The sequence below is a fragment of the Fundulus heteroclitus genome, chromosome 15 (assembly GCF_011125445.2).
Source record: "Fundulus heteroclitus isolate FHET01 chromosome 15, MU-UCD_Fhet_4.1, whole genome shotgun sequence".
NCBI lineage: Eukaryota > Metazoa > Chordata > Actinopteri > Cyprinodontiformes > Fundulidae > Fundulus > Fundulus heteroclitus.
Genome location: NC_046375.1, coordinates 26,336,833 through 26,356,586, shown reverse-complemented (window position 1 = coordinate 26,356,586; position 19,754 = coordinate 26,336,833). Strand labels below are relative to the sequence as shown.

General features: G+C 40.4%; 1 protein-coding gene across 1 annotated transcript in view; it reads left to right on the top strand.

Annotated features, from left to right (window-relative positions):
• Positions 1–11,387, top strand: part of LOC105919020 (uncharacterized protein PB18E9.04c) — a 66,960-nt gene extending 55,573 nt beyond the window's left edge. Inside the window, exon 26 of the mRNA XM_036147652.1 lies at positions 11,238–11,387. Coding sequence (XP_036003545.1) covers positions 11,238–11,387 — 150 coding nt within the window. The remainder of the gene's footprint in view (positions 1–11,237) is intronic.
• The last annotated feature ends 8,367 nt before the right edge of the window (positions 11,388–19,754 follow it).

The following is a 19,754-nucleotide window of genomic DNA, read 5'->3' as shown; positions in this document are numbered from 1 at the left end:
GTGACGTCCCCCCCTCTGGTCATTCGTGTTTTATCCCTGGGGGGGATACATTCCTCCCCCTTCTGATCTGAATAAGTAACATTATCAGGGGTTTAATGTTCTCCGTCGCTGTGAGGGACTTTCGTCATTTGGAAAATGAGTGCAAAATGTTCCGCGTAGACATTTTAACCAGAAGCTGCGCTTAACCATTGAAATCTGGCAGAGCTAGGAATTTAGCCAATCAGAAGGAGAGTAGGGCGGGTCTTTGCAAAGCGGAAATCTACCAGTCTGAGGTTTATCGATGTTCAATCATTTTAACTTTTAAAAGAAAATCTCAATCTGACCACAGATGCATAAATGAAAGTAGCGGTAGTCAAAGGTTTTATTTGGATTTATGTAAACCAGCAGGTCAGAAAGTTCAGTGCATAAAACAGCTGACAACAACTTCCCTTGGTAAGTGTGTCTGTTGCTGTTATGTTTTATTTAAAACTGAAAAAGTAACGCTCTAGATCGGCTAATTTAGCATGACACGCTTTTTTTTAGGAAGAAGAAGGAGGGTCGGAATGTGAAACGATGTCCTGGTTTGACTGGGTCTGATTCGGAAAAAGTAAAAAAAAAAAAATCATAAATATTATTCCACCTGCATTTTTCTGTAACAAAGAAGGTCGTGGAGGGGCTGTTGACAATCTCTAGCAGTAAATGAGCGAGAGGTGGGAACACAGAGGCGCGGATTCAGGCGGGGGCGCAGGGGGTGCGCGCACCCCCCTTTTGGAGACCAAAAGTATTTTTTTAAAGAGCCCGAAATTTTAAACCTCCTTCATAGAATTAAGATTAATAGCCAGTACCTGTCATTTAGAACGCACTGTGACGCCGGCGCAGTATAAATTGTCGTCGCAATCACCGATACTGGGAGCGGCATTTAGTGCCCAAATATGGGCAGTAATGGCGGCCTGACGTCACATCCTGTGTTGTTTCTTAGCAGAGAGGCACTGCGCTCACACAGCTGCGATAAGCAACAATTATTTCGGATTTCCAGAGGACTTCACCATTTAAATTTTCTAGAGCTATTGTTGAAGCAACACTGCCCACGTGCATGGCAGTTTGATGTTGCAATACATCGGGTAAAAGTGGAAAAACATCACAAAAATAAGGAGACCGGCGCTGCCGCAGCAGACAGATTCAACTCACATCGTTCCTTTTTGGTCTCCTTGCCTCAAACTGGTATGGCTGGATTTTGTCAAAAATCAGGTCGCTGTCAAAGTCTTCTATATATTCCAAATCGCTCTCAGATGATGATGATAAATCCATGAAACTCCATCACTATCGGCAATTAATCCATCACTCTCTGGCGCACCGGTCGTGGCCATCTTGGATAATAGTGCGCAGTGACGAGCCTGTTCTTCTTCTACAACTACTTCTTCTTCTTCCTTTTTTTTAATAGTGGTTGGCAAACAACTTTTAGGTGCATTACCGCCACCTTCCAGATTGGAGTATGGATCAACCTTAATCTTATATTCTCCCCACAGAAAAAAAGTATGATGATCGTTAGAAAATGTTGATAATGAGAAAACATTGAGTTCTCACAAGTTGTGTAAAGTTGTAAAGTAATGCTATTTCAGGAAAACTTTTTCAAGTAACGGGAAAGTTATGAAAATAAAATTTTTGTTGCAGTTTTTGAAAAGTAATGAAAAAAGAGTGTAAAGTAAAAAAATAGTGGACATTGACACGCATACAATAGTTATTGTGTAGTGTGTATTGTCTGATCTAAACCTTTTAGTGCCACATGAGTTTTATTGTTAAAACTAAGAATGGTCTCCTTTATGAAAACATACTAGGCTTAAAACTATTGCCAAGCAACTTGCATATGATGAACGATGAGAGTGAGAAAGAGATCTTTACATCATATAAAGATGATCTACCATCAGGATCAACATTCAAGCAGGAAGTGAAGTTGTGGCACACAAAGTGGCCATCATCAGTGGAAAAACCCAGCTCTCTCCCTGAAATTCTAAGGATAACAAATATGAAGTGCTACCCAAACATTTCTATGATTCGTCACCTTCTGTCAGTTATACCTGTCATGAGTGCTTCTGTGGAACATGCTAACTCGGGCCTTAAAGCAGTGAAAACTTTGCTGAGGTCGACTATGGGACAAGAAAGGTTTGTGGCTTTGCTACTTATGTATGTCCACAAGGACATTCATTTAGACATCAACAAAATCATAGACACATTTGCCCAGAAGCGTCCTAGAGGGTTGAAATTCATAAACCCATTATCATTGTCATCATAAAGTTGAAGGTGTTGTAGAAGAGAACAATATTCTTTGTCAAGTCTTACATTTCTATTATAGGCTTATGGCTTAACTTCACCGTACATGTTCATTGGTTTAACTTACTTTAAAAAAAAAAATTCTCAACATGGTTTATCTTGTTAAAATATGTTCAAAAATCCTATATCACTTGATCACTATACCAAACTATTCTTAAGTCCTTGGGTCTTTCTAAGTATTTTTTTCTTAATATAGTTTATATGGTTAAAATATATTGTTAAAATACATGTACATTTTTAAAACTCTTTTGTCACTTGAACCATACCAAACTGTTCTTTAGTCCTTGGGTCTTTTTATTTCATTTTCTGTATAAATATCATTTCTGGAAATAAAGAAAATCTTTGTTTGATTAATTGTTGATAAGGATAATTTTTTCTTCAAACTACTTTTTAACCTTGTCTATGCTGTAAAAAGCATGAGATTTTGACTTAAAAACCCATTTTCAATTACAATAATGTAATCATGCTAATTGCACTTATGTTCATCCATTAAAATTATTATCAATTAAAAAACCCTTAGATGAATAATTAGGGTAGTGTGAAAGAGTAAAGATGGCATTCTTTGATCGTTTAGCCTCACATTGTCTCGACCCCATGACCCTTGACCCTTGAACCCATGACCCTTAGGTGTGCACCCCCCTTTGAAAAATCCTGGATCCGCCCCTGATATCGGATTGATTTATATTGTATGTTACAGTGGAGTTAATGTACAGGTGTGAAGAAGATGATGTAATGATGCAAGCTGCTGTCTTTTAAATTAGCTGCAGTTGATGGAGGGCTTTGAAATTGTAAAGTGGAAAGGTGAGTGGACTGTGGACCAGTTTGGCAAAAGTGCAAAGAAAGAAGTTGCTTGATGCTGCAAATATGAAAGTTAACCAGGTGATGTTATGGATGTGGAAAGTGAAGGGGATTATGGAGAGGGCTGTCCAGGAGGGCGCCGAGGCTCTTAAGCTGGAAGGTGGGAGAGAGACAGGAATTGTCAATGGAACTGTCAGATTTGGTTAAAGTGGACTTGTTACAATAAGCAAATGCGGTTACTAAGGTGGCATGACGTCTACGGCCCGGGAATATATGGGCTGACTAGAAAATGTTTTCAGTCAAATTGATTGTTTTTGCTTTAACCCCTGAATATGATGGATTTTTCAAAATTGATATTAATACATGTATTGTGTCCTTCACATTTGTAAATTAATTTTGTTGTTTGTATTTAAAGAGTATTATTACATTTTCTGCTCAAAGCGGTTAAAGTAAATTAATACCCACTCCCGAATCCCGACAGTAGATGGCGCAAGTTTAAAAACAAAAGTCTAACCTACTGGATCTAGCTAGCTACCTGAAAGAGCACCTGCTAGCTAACCATTATTAATAAAACCTTGATTCATTAATACAACTTTTGAAATTATCCCCCCATCTGGTTTATTTTGCAAATCGCACACTGCACTGGACCTTAAGTGCTGTGTGTCTCTCTCCCTCAGAAAATTATTAAATGCATGGGATGTAAACTGACAACCATTATCTGAGACAAGGTACATTGGATTACCTTCTCTACTGAACACAGTAGCTAAAAATCGAATAACGACATCTGTAGTGACAGTAGAAGCGAATGCAACCTCAGACCAATTTGCTGTAGTAGTCTGTAAGTACAATAGCATAACAGCAGTCCCATGTAGCATTTTCAAATGGACCTGTAATATCTATTGCAACTTTTCCCATGGTTTACTAGGGAATTTAACTGATGTAAGTGAAGCAGGAGCAGTTATGGCTACCTTATCACTGTACTGGCAGTTAACACAGGAAGCAATAACAGAATGTACAAATTTGTCCAGTTGTGGCCACCAGAAAAGTTTACGAAGTCTCTGCTTGGTACGGACAATGCCTTGATGTCCTTTATGTGCTAAGTCAACAACTCTGGCACGCAGTGAAGCAGGAACAACTAGTCGATCTGTCAATCTCAATATCAGTGAACCATGAACTGACAACTCATGTCGTACCTGAAAATATGGAGCAAGGTTCTCTGGAAGACCTTTGTTGCATTTGGGCCAACCTTTTTCAATCTGGTTGTGCAGTAAGGACAGTCTGGGCAGGTTTCACTGGCAGAAATGAACTCTGGAAGAGAAATGGCACACAGTAACTCTTTAAAAACAGCTGTCAGGTTAGTGGTAGTCTGGACAGGCAGTCAGCAGTGAAGTTTTGGTGTCCTGGCTGGTAAGTGACGTCATACGTGAAGCAGAGCAGTCAAGCGGACCATCTGGCGATCCATAGTCCAGCACGGCCAGAACCTTTAGAGGTGAGTAAGGTCGTAAGTGCTTGATGATCGGTACGAAGAACAAAGCGACGACCCCATAGGTAGGTTCTCCACCTTTCCACAGCCCAAATGCAGGCAAGAGCTTCTCGTTCGACCGTGGAGCACTTGCGCTCAGTAGAAGAAAGAGTTCTGGATGCAAAAGCGACAACTCTCTCACTTTGATCAGAATGACACTGAGTTAACACCACGCCCAGTCCATAATCTGAAGCATCAGTAGTAACATAGGTTGGTAACTCAGGTTCATACAGAGCTAAGGCAGGACTGTTGACTATCAATCCTTTAAGTGTAGTGAAGCTAGACTGTGCTTCAGTTGTCCACTTGAAGCTTAAATCTGTAGAGTCTCTGAGCACTGCATGTAGTGGCTCACTAACAGTCGCAAAATCTGGAATGAACTTACTGTACCATGATGCAAGACCAAGGAAGGATCTCAGAGCAGACGTGTCGTGTGGAGCCAAAGCATGAATGACAGCAGTGACTCTATCCTGATCTGGTTGAAGATGTTCTTTTGAAATGGTGTGACCCAGGTAGTTTAGTGAAGGTTGATTGAATTTGCATTTATGCATGTTTAGTTTGAGTCCAGCATCCGTCAAGGCTTGAAGCACTCTCCGTAAATTTTCATCATGTTCTCTTTGTGTAGAGCCATAGCAGATGACCTCATCCAGGTAAGCTTGTACACCTGGCAAACCTTTATGGATAATTGACATCATTTTCTGAAATGCTGATAGGGCAGAAGCTAAGCCAAAAGGAACTCTGCAGAAACGAAAAAGTCTATCATGAGTGATAAACGCTGTAATATCATGACTTTCAGGATGCAGAGGCATTTGGTGGTTACCTGACTCCGCCAGATAGATTTGCTCCGCATATCCATCTGGAAACCTTCCGTTGAAGTAATTTTGGGAAGGGGCGAAAATACTGGTTAGCTGATTGGCCTATGTTGGTGATAGATGGGCCAAATGAACCAATCAGATTCGTCGTCGCTCGTAACAGAGCGACGACGAAAACACAACCACAAGCCAAGCTACTCTTGCTGCTGCAGGTAAAGGCTCGTTAGCTCAGCAAATAAATACTCTGTAATTCCGATAAAACTTGCTCGATAGCCACGCTAACGCTAGTTTCATCGGCTGAAACCGCCATGTTGTTTAGACTGAACTGACGCGCTTCCCGTTGCGTCACACCTCAACCCGCCTCAAAGCCAACGCTGATTGGACGTTCGTTTGGTGAACGGCTCCAAATTTTCTTCAACGGAGAGTATCCAGACTGATCTGCGAGTGAAACCTTGAAAGCTCGCGAGATCAGGATGGTCTCACGAGGCTAATTTGGTGGTAGGCAGAGGCTAAATCAATCATGGAAAACACAGTCGCCCCACGTAGATTTGAGAACAGTTCATCCATGTGTGGTAATGGATAATCAGCAACAATTACTTTATTTGGCTCCCTTAAATCAACACACATGTGTGGCTTTCTCCATCTCTTCTTTGAGTCACAACTATGGGAGAAACCCAAGGAGAAGCATCAATACGTTCAATGATGCCCTTATCCTGAAGATCTTTGAGTTCCTCTGAGACAGCTTGTCTTACTGAAAATGGAAGTCTCCTGAGTTTTTGACACACTGGAACAGCATTTGGTTGTATATGTACTTTGTGTATGAAGTTTTTAGCATAGCCAACTTCCTGAACTGACACTTCTGGGGCATGTTCTGATATAGTCTCTGGTACAGCAGTTTGAACTGTAGGGGCAGGAGGAGTACTAGTAGTAACCACTTTTTGTCCTTGAAGTTTCATTTGTAAGGCCTGAAACAAATCTAAGCCAAGAAGAGCAGTGCCTGACTCAACAACAACAAGAGTACCCGCAGTAGAATGACTAGCATGAGAAATGGTAGCTTTTAAGCAACCTTTTATGGAAGTTTTCTCTTTTGCATAGGTAACAAGAGCAAATGTAGGTTCTGTTAGCACACATTCTGAAAAGCAGGTCTGGTAAATGTCCTCCAGGATAATAGACACCGATGAGCCTGTATCCACAATCAGCTCAACATCTTTGCATCGGCCATTAACAGTGACTTGAACTGTGCAAAGGATCTTGTCTTGTACTGCATTGTTCATGTAAAGAACTGTGGGCTCATTAATGACGACTTCACCTACCTCCTCTTGAGTCGAAGGGCACACTCGTAAAAAATGTCCCACTTTCCCACACTTGTTACATGACATTTTAGCAGCAGGGCATGAAGGTTTGTTAGCAAGGTGGTTGAAAGATCTACAGCAGAAGCAGGAACAGTTACCAGCAGCTTTAGCCATAGCAGGAGCAGGATCCGGTGGCTTTTTCTTCGTGTCCCAGCAGCAGTTTGGCTTTGGTTGCTTTTGTACGGCCCTCACTGGAGCAAAAGCGGCAGCAGCAGTAGCATCAGAAAGGACGTTAGCATCTCTCAATCCAGTTTCAATTTGCAACGCCAATGTAGTAGCTTTAGCAAGTGTTAAGTCCGGTTCAAGTATTAATCTGTCTCTTATGCGAGTGTTAACAACACACTCAATCAGTTGATCACGTAGCATTTTCTCCTCCATGTTCCCAAAATCATATGTAGCAGCCAACTCCCATAAAGAAGCTAAGAATTGGTTTACCGTCTCATCTGGTCTTTGTGCTTGGTGTCAAAACTTGTGACGTTCAGCAATGACGTTCACCTACGGCACAAAATGTTCTTTTAGGGCAGCAATAGCAGTAGCATACGTGTCTCCAGTATTCAGCAGGGTGTAGAAAAGCCTTTGTCCCTCCGTACCCAGGGCAAGAATTAGAACCGCGCGCTTTCCTGCATCAGGCCAGCCATGTCCCGATGCAGCTATCACCAACATGTAGTTATCAAACATTTTTAGCCATGTTGGAAATGGTATTGCTAGTTCCCCTGGGCATGGCAGGAATGGAGCAGGTAAAGACATAGAAATAGACATCCTCGTCGTGTTGTGGTGTTGCTTTATTATAATAGTGGAAAAATAAGCAACCTCAAACGCAGATCAGCTTCAGTCCTTTTTGTTTACTCTGTTTTTCTTTTTCTCCTTACACATACATCATAGCGTTCTCACATACATATACAGAGCTCCCCCTACTGTCATTTTCGTGCAATAACAGAATGTAACATATTCTAAAGACTGATTTGCCCAGTAAAATCATTTAAACCCTTATGATCGAGTTTGTTAATGCGATTCTCCCTCCGGGCATCTGGGATCGCTGTAGCAAATCGGTGGCTAAAAGGTTACAGCATAAAGTTATCAAAATTGTCTTTACACCAACATTAATAATCAATATTAATGCAGGGATAAGGCTCATAGCACCATTGAAGGATGGCCGAGCAGAACGGTTAAACTTTCTGCTTAAAAACAAGGTCCTTTTGACATGTCTGGAACTGGATGTTAGCAGGATGATAGCACTTTGGCTAGCGGGCATTCAGCGCTAACAGATAAAGGCTTTAGCTTTATTTTTTAGTCATAATGAATGGGCTGGATAACGTAAACATTAATGTCCCATCAATGTATGAAACCCTTGTGGAGCTAACCTTTTATTATAACCATAAAAACACAATCAAATGATATTAGCAATACCGTGGAACGAAAGGTAGCGTGAGCTACCTCCGTTAGCCCTTTGTTCTAAAGGCACCATGTGTCCAAACGAGTTACAAACATTTCCCAATAAACTTTTTAACCTGTCCCTCAGCTCGCTATGCCCAAACATGTCTTTTAACCGTGTGAGTTTTGTCCAGTTTGGCCATTCCAAGGAAGGAGCTTTGAAAGCAGGAACGTTGTTGGTTTGTCCAGCAGCGGGCAAGGCACATAGCTCTGCAGCACCATGTAGTCGGGGTTGGAGGCCTGATGTCCTGCAGACAATCTCTGACTCGGTTACAGTCACGATTAGAGCAGGTCCTCCTGAACATTCAAAGTGGGTTCTGCTGCTGGCTTTTAAGCTCTATCTGGGGTTTGCTTTCCGGTAAAGGCTGAGGAAAAATAAAACAGAGCTGTATTGGCAGGCAGGATCTTTTCTCCTGCAACCGGTGACGAGGTTAAGACAGCAAACTTAGCTCTGTATTTGCTCGGACATGTTCTCTGGGAGACGAGAAGTTCCCCCAGGTGCTGGATGTGCATCGGTCAGGCCCGGCCAGGGCCTCACTGTTCAGGCCTTCTCGTTTGTCTCAGCAGTAAGGAAGGTCCAGGGAGGTGAGTTCCACAGAACTGCTGTTCTGGGAGCATGTGGCTTTTGGGTCTTCAGTCACATGGCTGCTGAAGAAAGAAACCCCCCTTCTCATTGGGAGCCCCAGAGGAGTGCTGGTCGTCTGAGGGTTTGGAGGAGTGTGAGAAGAAGAGGCTTTTTGTCTGTGGGGAAAAACTTTTATAGCAAGAGAGGACCCTGGTGAGAAAAGGAGGGGCCGTCCCCACCGGCTCTCTCTCCTCTGTGGCTGTGTCATCAGAATTCAATCTGATTTAGTCAAACCATTTTAATGATCATGGCGGTAATATCACAACACTGCCACTAACATAACAACATCTTTGACAAGTAACTGTTTCTTTGTTTTTGCTGGTGTGTATCTACCAGCTAAGAGTAGGCAGCTGTATAAACAACCTGTACATTAAGTGCAGCTCTAATATCCACATTGTGTTGAGGATATTACAACACATTGTATTTTTTTTAAATGTTATTTAAAAAAATATATTTTTACTTAGTCTACCAAGCTCTAAATACATTATACTACAAATATTGTATTATTATACCAATTAAGTCAGTTCTCACTCAGTACTCCAGCACTATCCAGATGGCAATAAACTATTATTAACTATTGCTATTCACACAGAGTCCTGCAATAATTTACATATGAAACCCATAAGGGTATAAAAAAAGGGTTCAAAAATGGCCCCCGAATAGGAATGTCAGGGACATTGTCATCATAAATTGCTTATATCAGTTCTATGCAGTACAACTGCAGGTAAATGGTTGGACTCATTTGAGTCCTAAGATAAGATAAGATAAGATAAGATAAGATAAGATAGGCTTTATGGATCTCACAATGGAGAAATTCACTTGCCACATCAGCTCATACATGAAGGTGCAGAGCAGGAAAGGTGCATTCAGTTATATACAGTGAATCTTCATATATACAATGGATCAAAAGAATACCAAAATAAATAGAAATGTTTTGGGAACCGGTACCACACAGAAGGTCTTCCACAGGGTGGGCACCACCCCCAGGCTGAGGCTCAGGTTGTAGGTGTAGCTGAGGACCTCGCAGAGCTCATCAGCACATCAGCAGTGTGCTTCAATTTTAATTGACCTACACCCCCAAAATCCAGTCCCCTGGCACAAACAAAGCATGATAAGTGCCAATAAAGTGATATTACCTGTAAAATATGATTGCAGAAACAGGTAAGAGCAATCAAGTGGAGAAGAGGAACAACAGAGACTAATTAAGACAGATGAGCTGTGGGAAGGAGTGTAATAAACAGGAATTAAAGGGGAAACACATGGAAGAAATACAACATAAACAATACAAAATGTATAAAGAATAAACCTACCTGTTTCAGAATTGCTGGAATCATTTTAGGGGAGTCTATGTGTCATTAAGTTGAAAAGCTGAAAAAGTAGGACATGGCTCAATATAGAGATTTATTAAAACATGGCAATACGATTTTTTAGGTATAGGAGTATGAAATCAAATCATATGACATTTTGTGCATCAATCTAAGACAAGATTTTCTGTAGACCAATAAAGATATTTTTATACATGAATAATATGATAAAGCAGAATGAAAGCAATTAGAGTAAATATGAGGCACTATTCTACTTTTAGACTAAGCTAAATCTGCCTTCATGCTCCAATTTATGCATTCCATGGACAAATGGAACCATCCTTAACATTAAGCATACAAGCCTTGTCTGATCTATATTTATTTATCAAACAAAAATGAGGGTGCTATAAAAGAATTGTGCATTCCAAACTAAGTACACCAGTCTAGCTTCCCTAGAAAGTAATAGGAATACTATTTGTATTCAGAGATAATTATCTTTTAATCATTGATACATAAATGTCTTATCTGAATGGCTTCTCTTTGTCTATTTTTAGAGTTTCCTTGTATTTGAAGCTGTTTTTGTAATAGATGGAGTAAGTTCAATAAATTAAGGTTCAAACTTGGGTCTAAAACTGTTGTCTTTTCAGGTGTGAGTGTGACCATCCACAATACAACAATGAACACGACTATGGCTGTCCCTTCAACTCTAGTCCTGACAACCAACAGTACTGCCGTTACCTTCCCTGTAGTCAATGCCACAACTGAGATAACTATTGCCACCATGAACACTACCACAGTTACTACTTTTGTCACAAATAGTACAGCTGCAATTTCTGCCACCATCGTCCCTACAACTAATGCCACGACCGCTGTAGCTACAACAATGACTACCGAGATATCCACCAGTCAAGGTTCTACCAGTGCCCCCACAGCTATTACTAATGCCTCCACAACTACTACCAGTGTGCCCACAGCTATTACCAATGCCTCCACAACTACTACCAGTGTTCCCACAGCTATTACCAATGCCTCTACAACTACTACCAGTGCCCCCACAGCTATTACTAATGCCTCCACAACTACTACCAGTGCCCCCACAGCTATTACCAATGCCTCCACAACTACTACCAGTACATCTATCAAACCTACAGTTCCAACTACTACGCCTACAACTACGACTACCACCACTACGACTACCACCACTACGACTACTACAACTATTTCAACAACCCCTGCTGAAGGTAAAGTATTGAAAAGAAAACCTCTAAACCCAGCCTTTCTTTAAATTAATTTTACTGTGCCTTGAATGAAAATACATAATAATCCTATTTAATTGTTTTATATTCTTTGTGGACCAACTCTGCAAGTACAGATAAATAAATTTTTTCTACTGGAGCTACAAGAATAAAATGTCATTTTGTTTTTGACTCATATTCATGGAAGAACATTTTTCTTCCGTGGTGTCAGACAACTATATCATTGATCAAACATTTAAAGGTAGCGGGTGGGAGGGACCTATATGAAGGTAGATTTGTGTTTTTTTTATTCGATTAAAAGAGGGTTGCTTCAATCAAAAATATATATTTTCAATTAAAAACACCTTCACTTCAATGAAAAAAATAACTTTTCAATCAAAGAAAAAATACATTTGAACACCGCTTTTCTTTGATTGAAAATGTGTTCTTTGATAGAAGTCAAGTTTTTTTTGTTTAAAGCCACTTTTTTAATTGAAGTAACATTGTTTTTTGATTGGACCATATAATGGGTAGAACATTTGTGTCTTTATCATTCCATCAAACAAGAAGTTGCTTCAAACCAACAACAGAATCGATGAAAAAGTCACTTCAATGAAAAGATAATCGGTTTCAATGATAGACAATATTTTTTGAATGCAAATAAAATATTTGAGACTCCAGAAATTGCATTTGAACACTTTCTTTTTTAATTGAAAATGTTCTCTTTGATCAAAGTAATTGGGTTACGACGTCCCACTGCGGGACGTTTGTATCAAAATAATTCAATTTCAATCTTATTTGCATTTGAACAGTGTGTTTTTTTTTTTTTTGATTGAAAATATTTTTTTTGATTGAAACAACTTTTTTGGAATTGAATGATTAAGACACAAATGTCCCACCCATGTATGGCCCAAACACAAAAAGATTACTGCGATCAAAGAGAACATTTTCAATAAAAAAAATAGTTTCAAATGCAATTTTTGGAGTCTCTAATTGATTGGAAATGTTTATCTTTTCATTTAAGCAACTTCTTTTTTTGATTGAATAATAAAGACACAAATGTCCTACCAATCAAAAAACAATGTTACTTCAATTAAAAAAGTTGCTTTAAACAAAAAAACTTGACTTCCATCAAATACATTTTTTTCAAAGAAAAGCAGTGTTTAAATGTATTTTTTTGAGTCTCAACTATATTTTTGCATTCAAATACTTTTTTCATTGAAGTGAAGTTGTTTTTAATTGAAAATATATTTTTTGATTGAAGCAACATTTTTTTTAAATTAAATACTAAAGACAAAAATCTACCTTTATTTTCCAATGGGCACTTCTTAAGAGGTACAAAAAGTTCTGGCCAAAAAGAGCTTTGCTATTTTTCTTGCCACCTTAAGTTAAAGGAAACACATTTTTCTGTTAGTCCAAAATATGATTACAGATAACCCCTGTAACACTCTATAAAGGAAAAATATCAGATCAATGAATGAATTTCTAGCAAAATCACCTCAGACAGATTTACACTTATGTTCAACAATAAATGAAATGCAAGTTACGGGTCTTAATTGAAATTATTCTTTAATGTTAGACACTGAAAGGGGGTAAGAAGAGAAAGAAGGAAAGCGGACAGCATTAAAGGTGCTCTCTCCTGAGTTGCAACAGCTGGTCACCCTGCAGGAAGATGAACATAACTTTCTGATATACATATTCCTGACATCTTGATATTTGTCGAACATTGACTTGGGTTGTGTAAAAGCTGATCTGGTCGGCAAAAGACTGGTAATAATAGCTCACAGCTACATAGTTTCTTGTCATTCACAATAAAAGATTTTGCAAGACCTGCCAATAATCACATGGTGTAAACTTGGCTTTATGCCAGTCTGTAATGTTTCTTTACAAAGTAGCTCACAGTAAACAAAATGGCTAGATCCGATCTATAAAATTGTATATTTTTTTTTTGTTAAATAAGGCTCTTTCAGGCTTGTGGAAAATTAATGATGTTAATTATATAATAATAATAATAATAATAATAATAATAATAATAATAATAATAATAATACACTTTATTTTTATGCATCAAAATGCTACAGTGGCAATCAGATAAAAACAACAACTATGCAGAATAGGCAAGTTGTGTGTTTCATGTGTATGGTTTGATTTGAGAAATCCTGAACTAAAAAGCATGTGTCTTTCTTTAAACAAACAGCAATTGACATGTCAATGTCAGTTGAATTAGCTCTGGACTTTAAAAAAGCGTACAATGACAAAGACAGTGATGAATACATAGAATTTTCATCAAACATTGCTAAAGTGGTGAGTACTTTCCATTTCTGTTACCAGTTTTACATCTGTTTTAATGTTGAAAGAATTAATCTAATCTTCTTTACACAGCTTAAGGAGCCATATAGCAGTCTGAGTACATTCATTAGTGTTTTTGTGACGGGATTCAGGTATGTATTTTTTTCTTAATCACTAAAAGTAACAGTTGGATTAAACATATTTCCAATTGTAATGTTGTTTGGGTTTGCTCTAAAGGAACGGAAGTGTTATTACAGATTTTACTGTCAAGCTATCTGGATCAGTTGAGCCAACTCAAATTACTGAGGCTAATTCAAAGCTTAATGAAGCAATGAAGCCAATTGCTCGAGTTCTTGGCATAGAGCCTCCAAAGTACTACAGTAAGCCAAATATACTTTATCCTACTTTTGTTCTGTTTTTTTCATGAATATATTTCAATCTGACCTTATTTTCTCTTAAAGGTCCAATTCTGATTCAATCAAGTGTAAATGAGTTCATTTATACCGATAAAACAATGACACTGACGTGTGACCCTACCGGTTTCAATATTGGAACAGTTCAAAAAGCCATATGGAGATTTAATGGGTTTGAAATCCGGTCAGAGAGGCACAAAACATCTATATCCGGGAATAAGTACAACCTGCATGTGGAAAAGGTTATTTCTGGTGATGCTGGTAAGTTAAGACCAACTTACTTTAAATAAAAAAATCTAAAAATGTCTTTAAAGGTATATAGCCAAGTTATATGCTGATGAAAAAAGACCAAAAACCAAATGGTTTTTGGTCTTTCATAAAAACACTGTATGTGACCAGAGTGAGCTACTGACTCATACATTAAAAAGGTCAAATAACATGGCTATGCTCCTTTAAGAATTTAATATTTCAGTATAGTCTTTAACTAAGTAGACATCTGGGAAGTCTTGATAGTTTGTTCAATAGAATATTTGGGAAACTTCTTCATCTGAAGGTATCTTAATTTGAAACACAGCCTATTGAATGTGATGTGTAGCCAATCAGATACCAGTGTGAGGGAAACCCAGAAAACAGTCTGATTTCCGGTTAGTGCAGCATATGTAGAGCCTCCCTCCCTGTTCATGCTGTCTCCACTTCTTTATCAAATGCTTTTTCTTTTTGTAATATCTTTCCTTGTGTGAGATTTAGCAAGATTTCCTGTATGGTATCTGAATAATCCTGAGTTAATTATGTGTGGTGTGTTGTCCTTTAGTTGATCAAACTGATTAATCTGAATTTATACAGTTGTAATTTATTCAAAAATTTGGCAAATGTTCAACTGAACAATCCGGTTTGGCCAGTCAGTTCCCCCATTCAGCCCAAGAAATTCTGATAAAATTATGACTTTTTTAGTAGTTTCCTTAAAAGACCACTCAAATATCCTGGAATGTCTCTAAGTAAACCCTTAAAACCATCCATCCATTTTCAACATGGGGTCGCGAGGGGTGCTGGTGCCTATCTCCAACTGTCGATGTGTGAGAGGTGAGGTACACCCTGGACAAGTCGCCAGTCTATCAGGGCAACACAGAGACAATCAGGACAAACCTAGACTAGTTAACCTAACAGTCATGTTTTTGGACTGTGGGAGGAAGCTGGAGTACCCGGAAAGAACCTACGCATGCACAGGGATCTCAGCACTGATGCTGGTTTGATCATTCATTTCACACACCTGCTTAGCTCTCCCCAGTTCCTCATTACCACTCACCTGATCCACCTGCATCTGTCAGTATTTAACCAGTCATCAGTGCAGATTATTTTGAGCCAAGTGAGACTTTTTCCAACATTCTTTTTGTTCTGATTGCCTGATCCTGACCTGTTCTGCCTCTTGACCTCTGAGCCTGCCTGACCTGATTGCCTGATCCCTCTCTGCTTGTGTACTGACCGGACTGTCTACCTGACCGCCGAGCCTGCCTGATCTCGTCCAGCCTGTTAGCCTGATCGTGTACCGAACCTGGAACTGTTACCCGACCTCTTCCTGGATCATCATCGGCGCTTCATCAGACCACTTGGCTCTGACCTGGGACCCTATATCGGCTTCTAGTGCATCCTCCTGATCGTTCTTCCTATGTTCCCATCCATCTGGATTAGCACGCTCATCCTCATGGCTTTAACCATCCACCTGTCCTCCGGACATGAACCTCTAGAGGAGGTCTACCCTGGGACTCTCCGAGCAGCGACCGCCGCGAGCCGTTGGCATTGGCGGCTGGAACCGACACCTATCACTGGACCCGTTCAGTGACCGTGACAGTGACGTCTGTTAACAATGACTCCAAGATAAACGTGGTCAGTAACCTGCTGTCTCTGTTCCCAGAGGTTCCAGCCGCTGATTGCTCCCTTTCAGTTTTAAAGAAACCGTTTTGTAATTCTAACTGTTCCAATCGTAACAGACCCATGGTTGGACTTGAAGCCAAGACACCCTTGCTGCAAGGCAACAGCCTTGTTTGAGAGCTACCCAATGCACCACTGTGTAGTCCCCCCGTATAACTAGTACCAGAATATTAAAGTATTCAGATCCCAGCCCAACTATTATGAACTATAGCCACAGTTCCACCGGCACTCAGAGGCGTTGCTACATTGAATTTCTCCCCAGGCGGATAATTTCTTCTTTTTCTTTCATGTGTGGTTCATGGTTTGGAAATAGTCAAATTATATTTCGGTTTGACCCAGTACGTTCATAGTGGTCCTTAATATTACTGCATTTTTTGGACTATAAAGTACTTAAAATTCTTAAATTTTCTCAAAAATGTATCGTGCGCCTTATAATCCTGTGTACCTTACATATGATTAGTGTTGTGCTCACTGACCAATTTTATGTGGTACAATGTGCTCAAAAATCAGTTAAAATGTGTAAGTACGACTTTGGTAAGAAACAATGCTCCGAATATCCACCGATATTCGGAGCTTTGTTTCTTAGCATTATGGTGCTGTGTACAAGACTCCCCGACTGTAATGTTTAAACTAGAAGAGCATTCATATAAGGCCAAAATTTGATTAAAGTTCTAATTTCAGATGCGTAAACGCTCCAGTTTGACAGATAATAAACAGGAAAACAACATCCAGGAAAACAACATCCTGCATCAATTCACTTCCAGAAGTTTCCCCAAATAAAAGTTTTTGAAAATAAAGCCCCATGGGTGATGTAGTTGTGACAAGCTAATAGAATCAGAATCAGAAATACTTTAGTAATCCCAGAGGGAAATTATTTTCGTTACACGCTCCAGATATTTATGTGTGTGTATATATGTATATATATATATATGAAATAAAGTGATTGTGAGGTTGTGCAAAAACAGTGCAAAACAATGAATTAATGTCAATTACAGGGGGGGGGGGGGGGGGTCTGAATCACTGAGGGAGGCGTTGTAAAGATTTATGACCACAGGCACGAATGATTTCCTGTGGCGCTCTGTGGTGCATCTGGGTAAGAGTCGTCTTCTGCTGAAGGAGCTCCTCTGCTGGGCCAGTCAGACCCTCCTTAGATCCACTATTAGCTCCTCAGTCTTTGTCATGTTGAGCTGCAGATGGGTGACTCCAAGTGACAAACTAAAATATGCGATTCCTAATTGGATAAGGTCAAGACAGGGGCTTTTAGGTGATTAAAACATAGGGTATATTACTGGTAATTTAATACTTTACCCAAATATTACTGGTAATTTGTCTTTCTTTAATTACTTACCCATGTAAAGTTCTGCTCTCCGCAGAATCACACAGCTCTGGAGCATACTTTACAGCATGTGATGTAAATTTATGTTTTTAAAAACACGCCCGTAAGCCACGCTGCTTACGTTACGTGGCCAGTGTATCTCCTCTGTAAGGTGACCAGATTTGATTTCTCTAAGTAAAATTGGGGATGTCTCTGATTTGGCAGAATCTCTGCCTGGGGGTTAATTTGTTTTGTCTGAACTGCAGCACCAAAGGGGCGGGGAAGATGCGTTCAACAAAGCTCTACTACGTCTGGACAGCAGCAAAACCGGGCAAATACCTCTTGTTGCGAAAAACTTTTTCACTTCATTGTGATGTACTGAAATCTGGGATATTTCTGAGGACAGGTTTTGTCGGGGTCAGCTCATCCAAGAAAAAAACCTTCTAATTTCTCCACGCCACTATGCCAATCACTGAAAAGCTCATTCAAAACCTCTCTCAAGTCAGATATGTTTGACCTTACTGTTTAGTAGGCCCAGATAAACCCAGGCAGGCCTTGAAAAAAAATGCTCCTGAAACACTTAAAACCGTGCAGAGCTGAGTGGTGCACAGCTAAACCAAGTCGATGGAACTGGGGCTTATCTGTAACCAATCTCAAGAGGTTTTGGTAGGAAAGATAAGTTAATTGCAGTAGTGCAGACATCCGTCCGTCCGTCCGTCCGTCCGTCGTCTTCTGCTTATCCGGGGTCGGGTCGCGGGGGGAAGAACTTTAGTAGGGAGGCCCAGACGTCCCTCTCCCCAGCCACTTGGGCCAGCTCCTCCGGGGGAATCCCAAGGCGCTCCCAGGCCAGCCGAGAGACATAGTCCCTCCAGCGTGTCCTGGGTCTTCCTCTGGGTCTCCTCCCGGTGGGACGTGCCCGGAACACCTCACCAGGGAGGTGTCCAGGAGGCATCCTAACCAGATGCCCGAGCCACCTCAACTGGCTCCTCTCGACGTGGAGGAGCAGCGGCTCTAATCTGAGTCCTCCCCGGATGACTGAGCTCCTCATTCTATCTCTAAGGGAGAGCCCAGACACACTACAGAGGAAACTCATTTCGACCGCTTGTATCCGGGATCTCGTTCTTTTGGTCAGGACCCAAAGCTCATGACCATAGATAAGGGTAGGAACGTAGTTCGACAGGTAAATCGAGAGCTTTGCCTTTTGGCTCAGCTCTCTCTTCACCACAACGGATCGGTACAGTGCCCGCTTCACAGCAGACGCCGCACCAATCCGCCTGTTCGATCTCCCGCTACGACTGTGGGGCGACTGTGGCTTGGTGGGTTGAGTAGTCGTCTGGCAATCTGAGGTTTGTGGGTTTGATTCCTGCTTCCCCCTGCCACATGTCGATGTGCCCCTGGGCAAGGCACTTAACCCCAAGTTGCCTACCAAGCTGTGTCTCGGTGTATGAATGCGTGCACGTTAGTGAGAGTGACTGGGTGAATGCGGCTATAGTATACAGCGCTTTGGGTGGTCAACATGACTGGAAAAGCGCTATAATAGTTCAGTCCATTTACCATTTTCCGGTTCAAGACCATGGTCTGAGATTTGGAGGCATCCCGGCCACTTCGCACTCGGCTGCGAACTGATCTAGTGAGAGCTGTAGATTACGCCCTGATGAAGCCAATAGGACCACGTCATCCACGAATAGCAGTAGTCTGATCTTTATATTAAACAGTGACTACACAAGAAAAAAAGGACAGTTTGGCAGGTCAGGAATTAGCAGTTCATCTACACCTCAAGTACAGGAGACATTTGTTATAAATTATGAAAAGTCTGCATCTGGTGAGGGAACTGGTTTATTGCTTTTCAGCTCCTACCAAACAGACAAAACTATTTTACAATAAAGCCACATCCCCCAGGCTCATCTAAAAGTGTACACACATTAAAAAACACAAGTGCCTTGCCTAAAAACACATCAACATGTGGCAGGTCATGAAACAAACATGTTTACAATTGCAGGAAAACTACTGAACCACAGTCAAAACTGCCAAATCAAGTTATTAGCATCCTCATGATCAAGTATCCTTAAACTTCTTTTGCTTTTATTTTGTTACATACAAAAATCAACCTCTTTCTAATTACAGGACAATATGAATGCACACTGCAGGGAAATGGTATTAATTTAATTCAAACCAGAACTGTGGGAACAAATGAGATCAAATCAGCTCCTAATGTGCGGGTCCAACCAACAAAGTGGGTTAAATGCAAGGACGGAGGGAAAGAGCCACTTATCTGCTGTGTGCAGTCCTCTTTTAAAGTCAAATGGTATGATGGTTTAAACCCTTTAAGTTCAGGTAAGTATGAGCTAATAATGGGACAGATGTGCCGTATAGTTCTTTTCAACAGTCTAATGTTGCTCTAAGTACTTAATAATCATTGTTTTTAAAT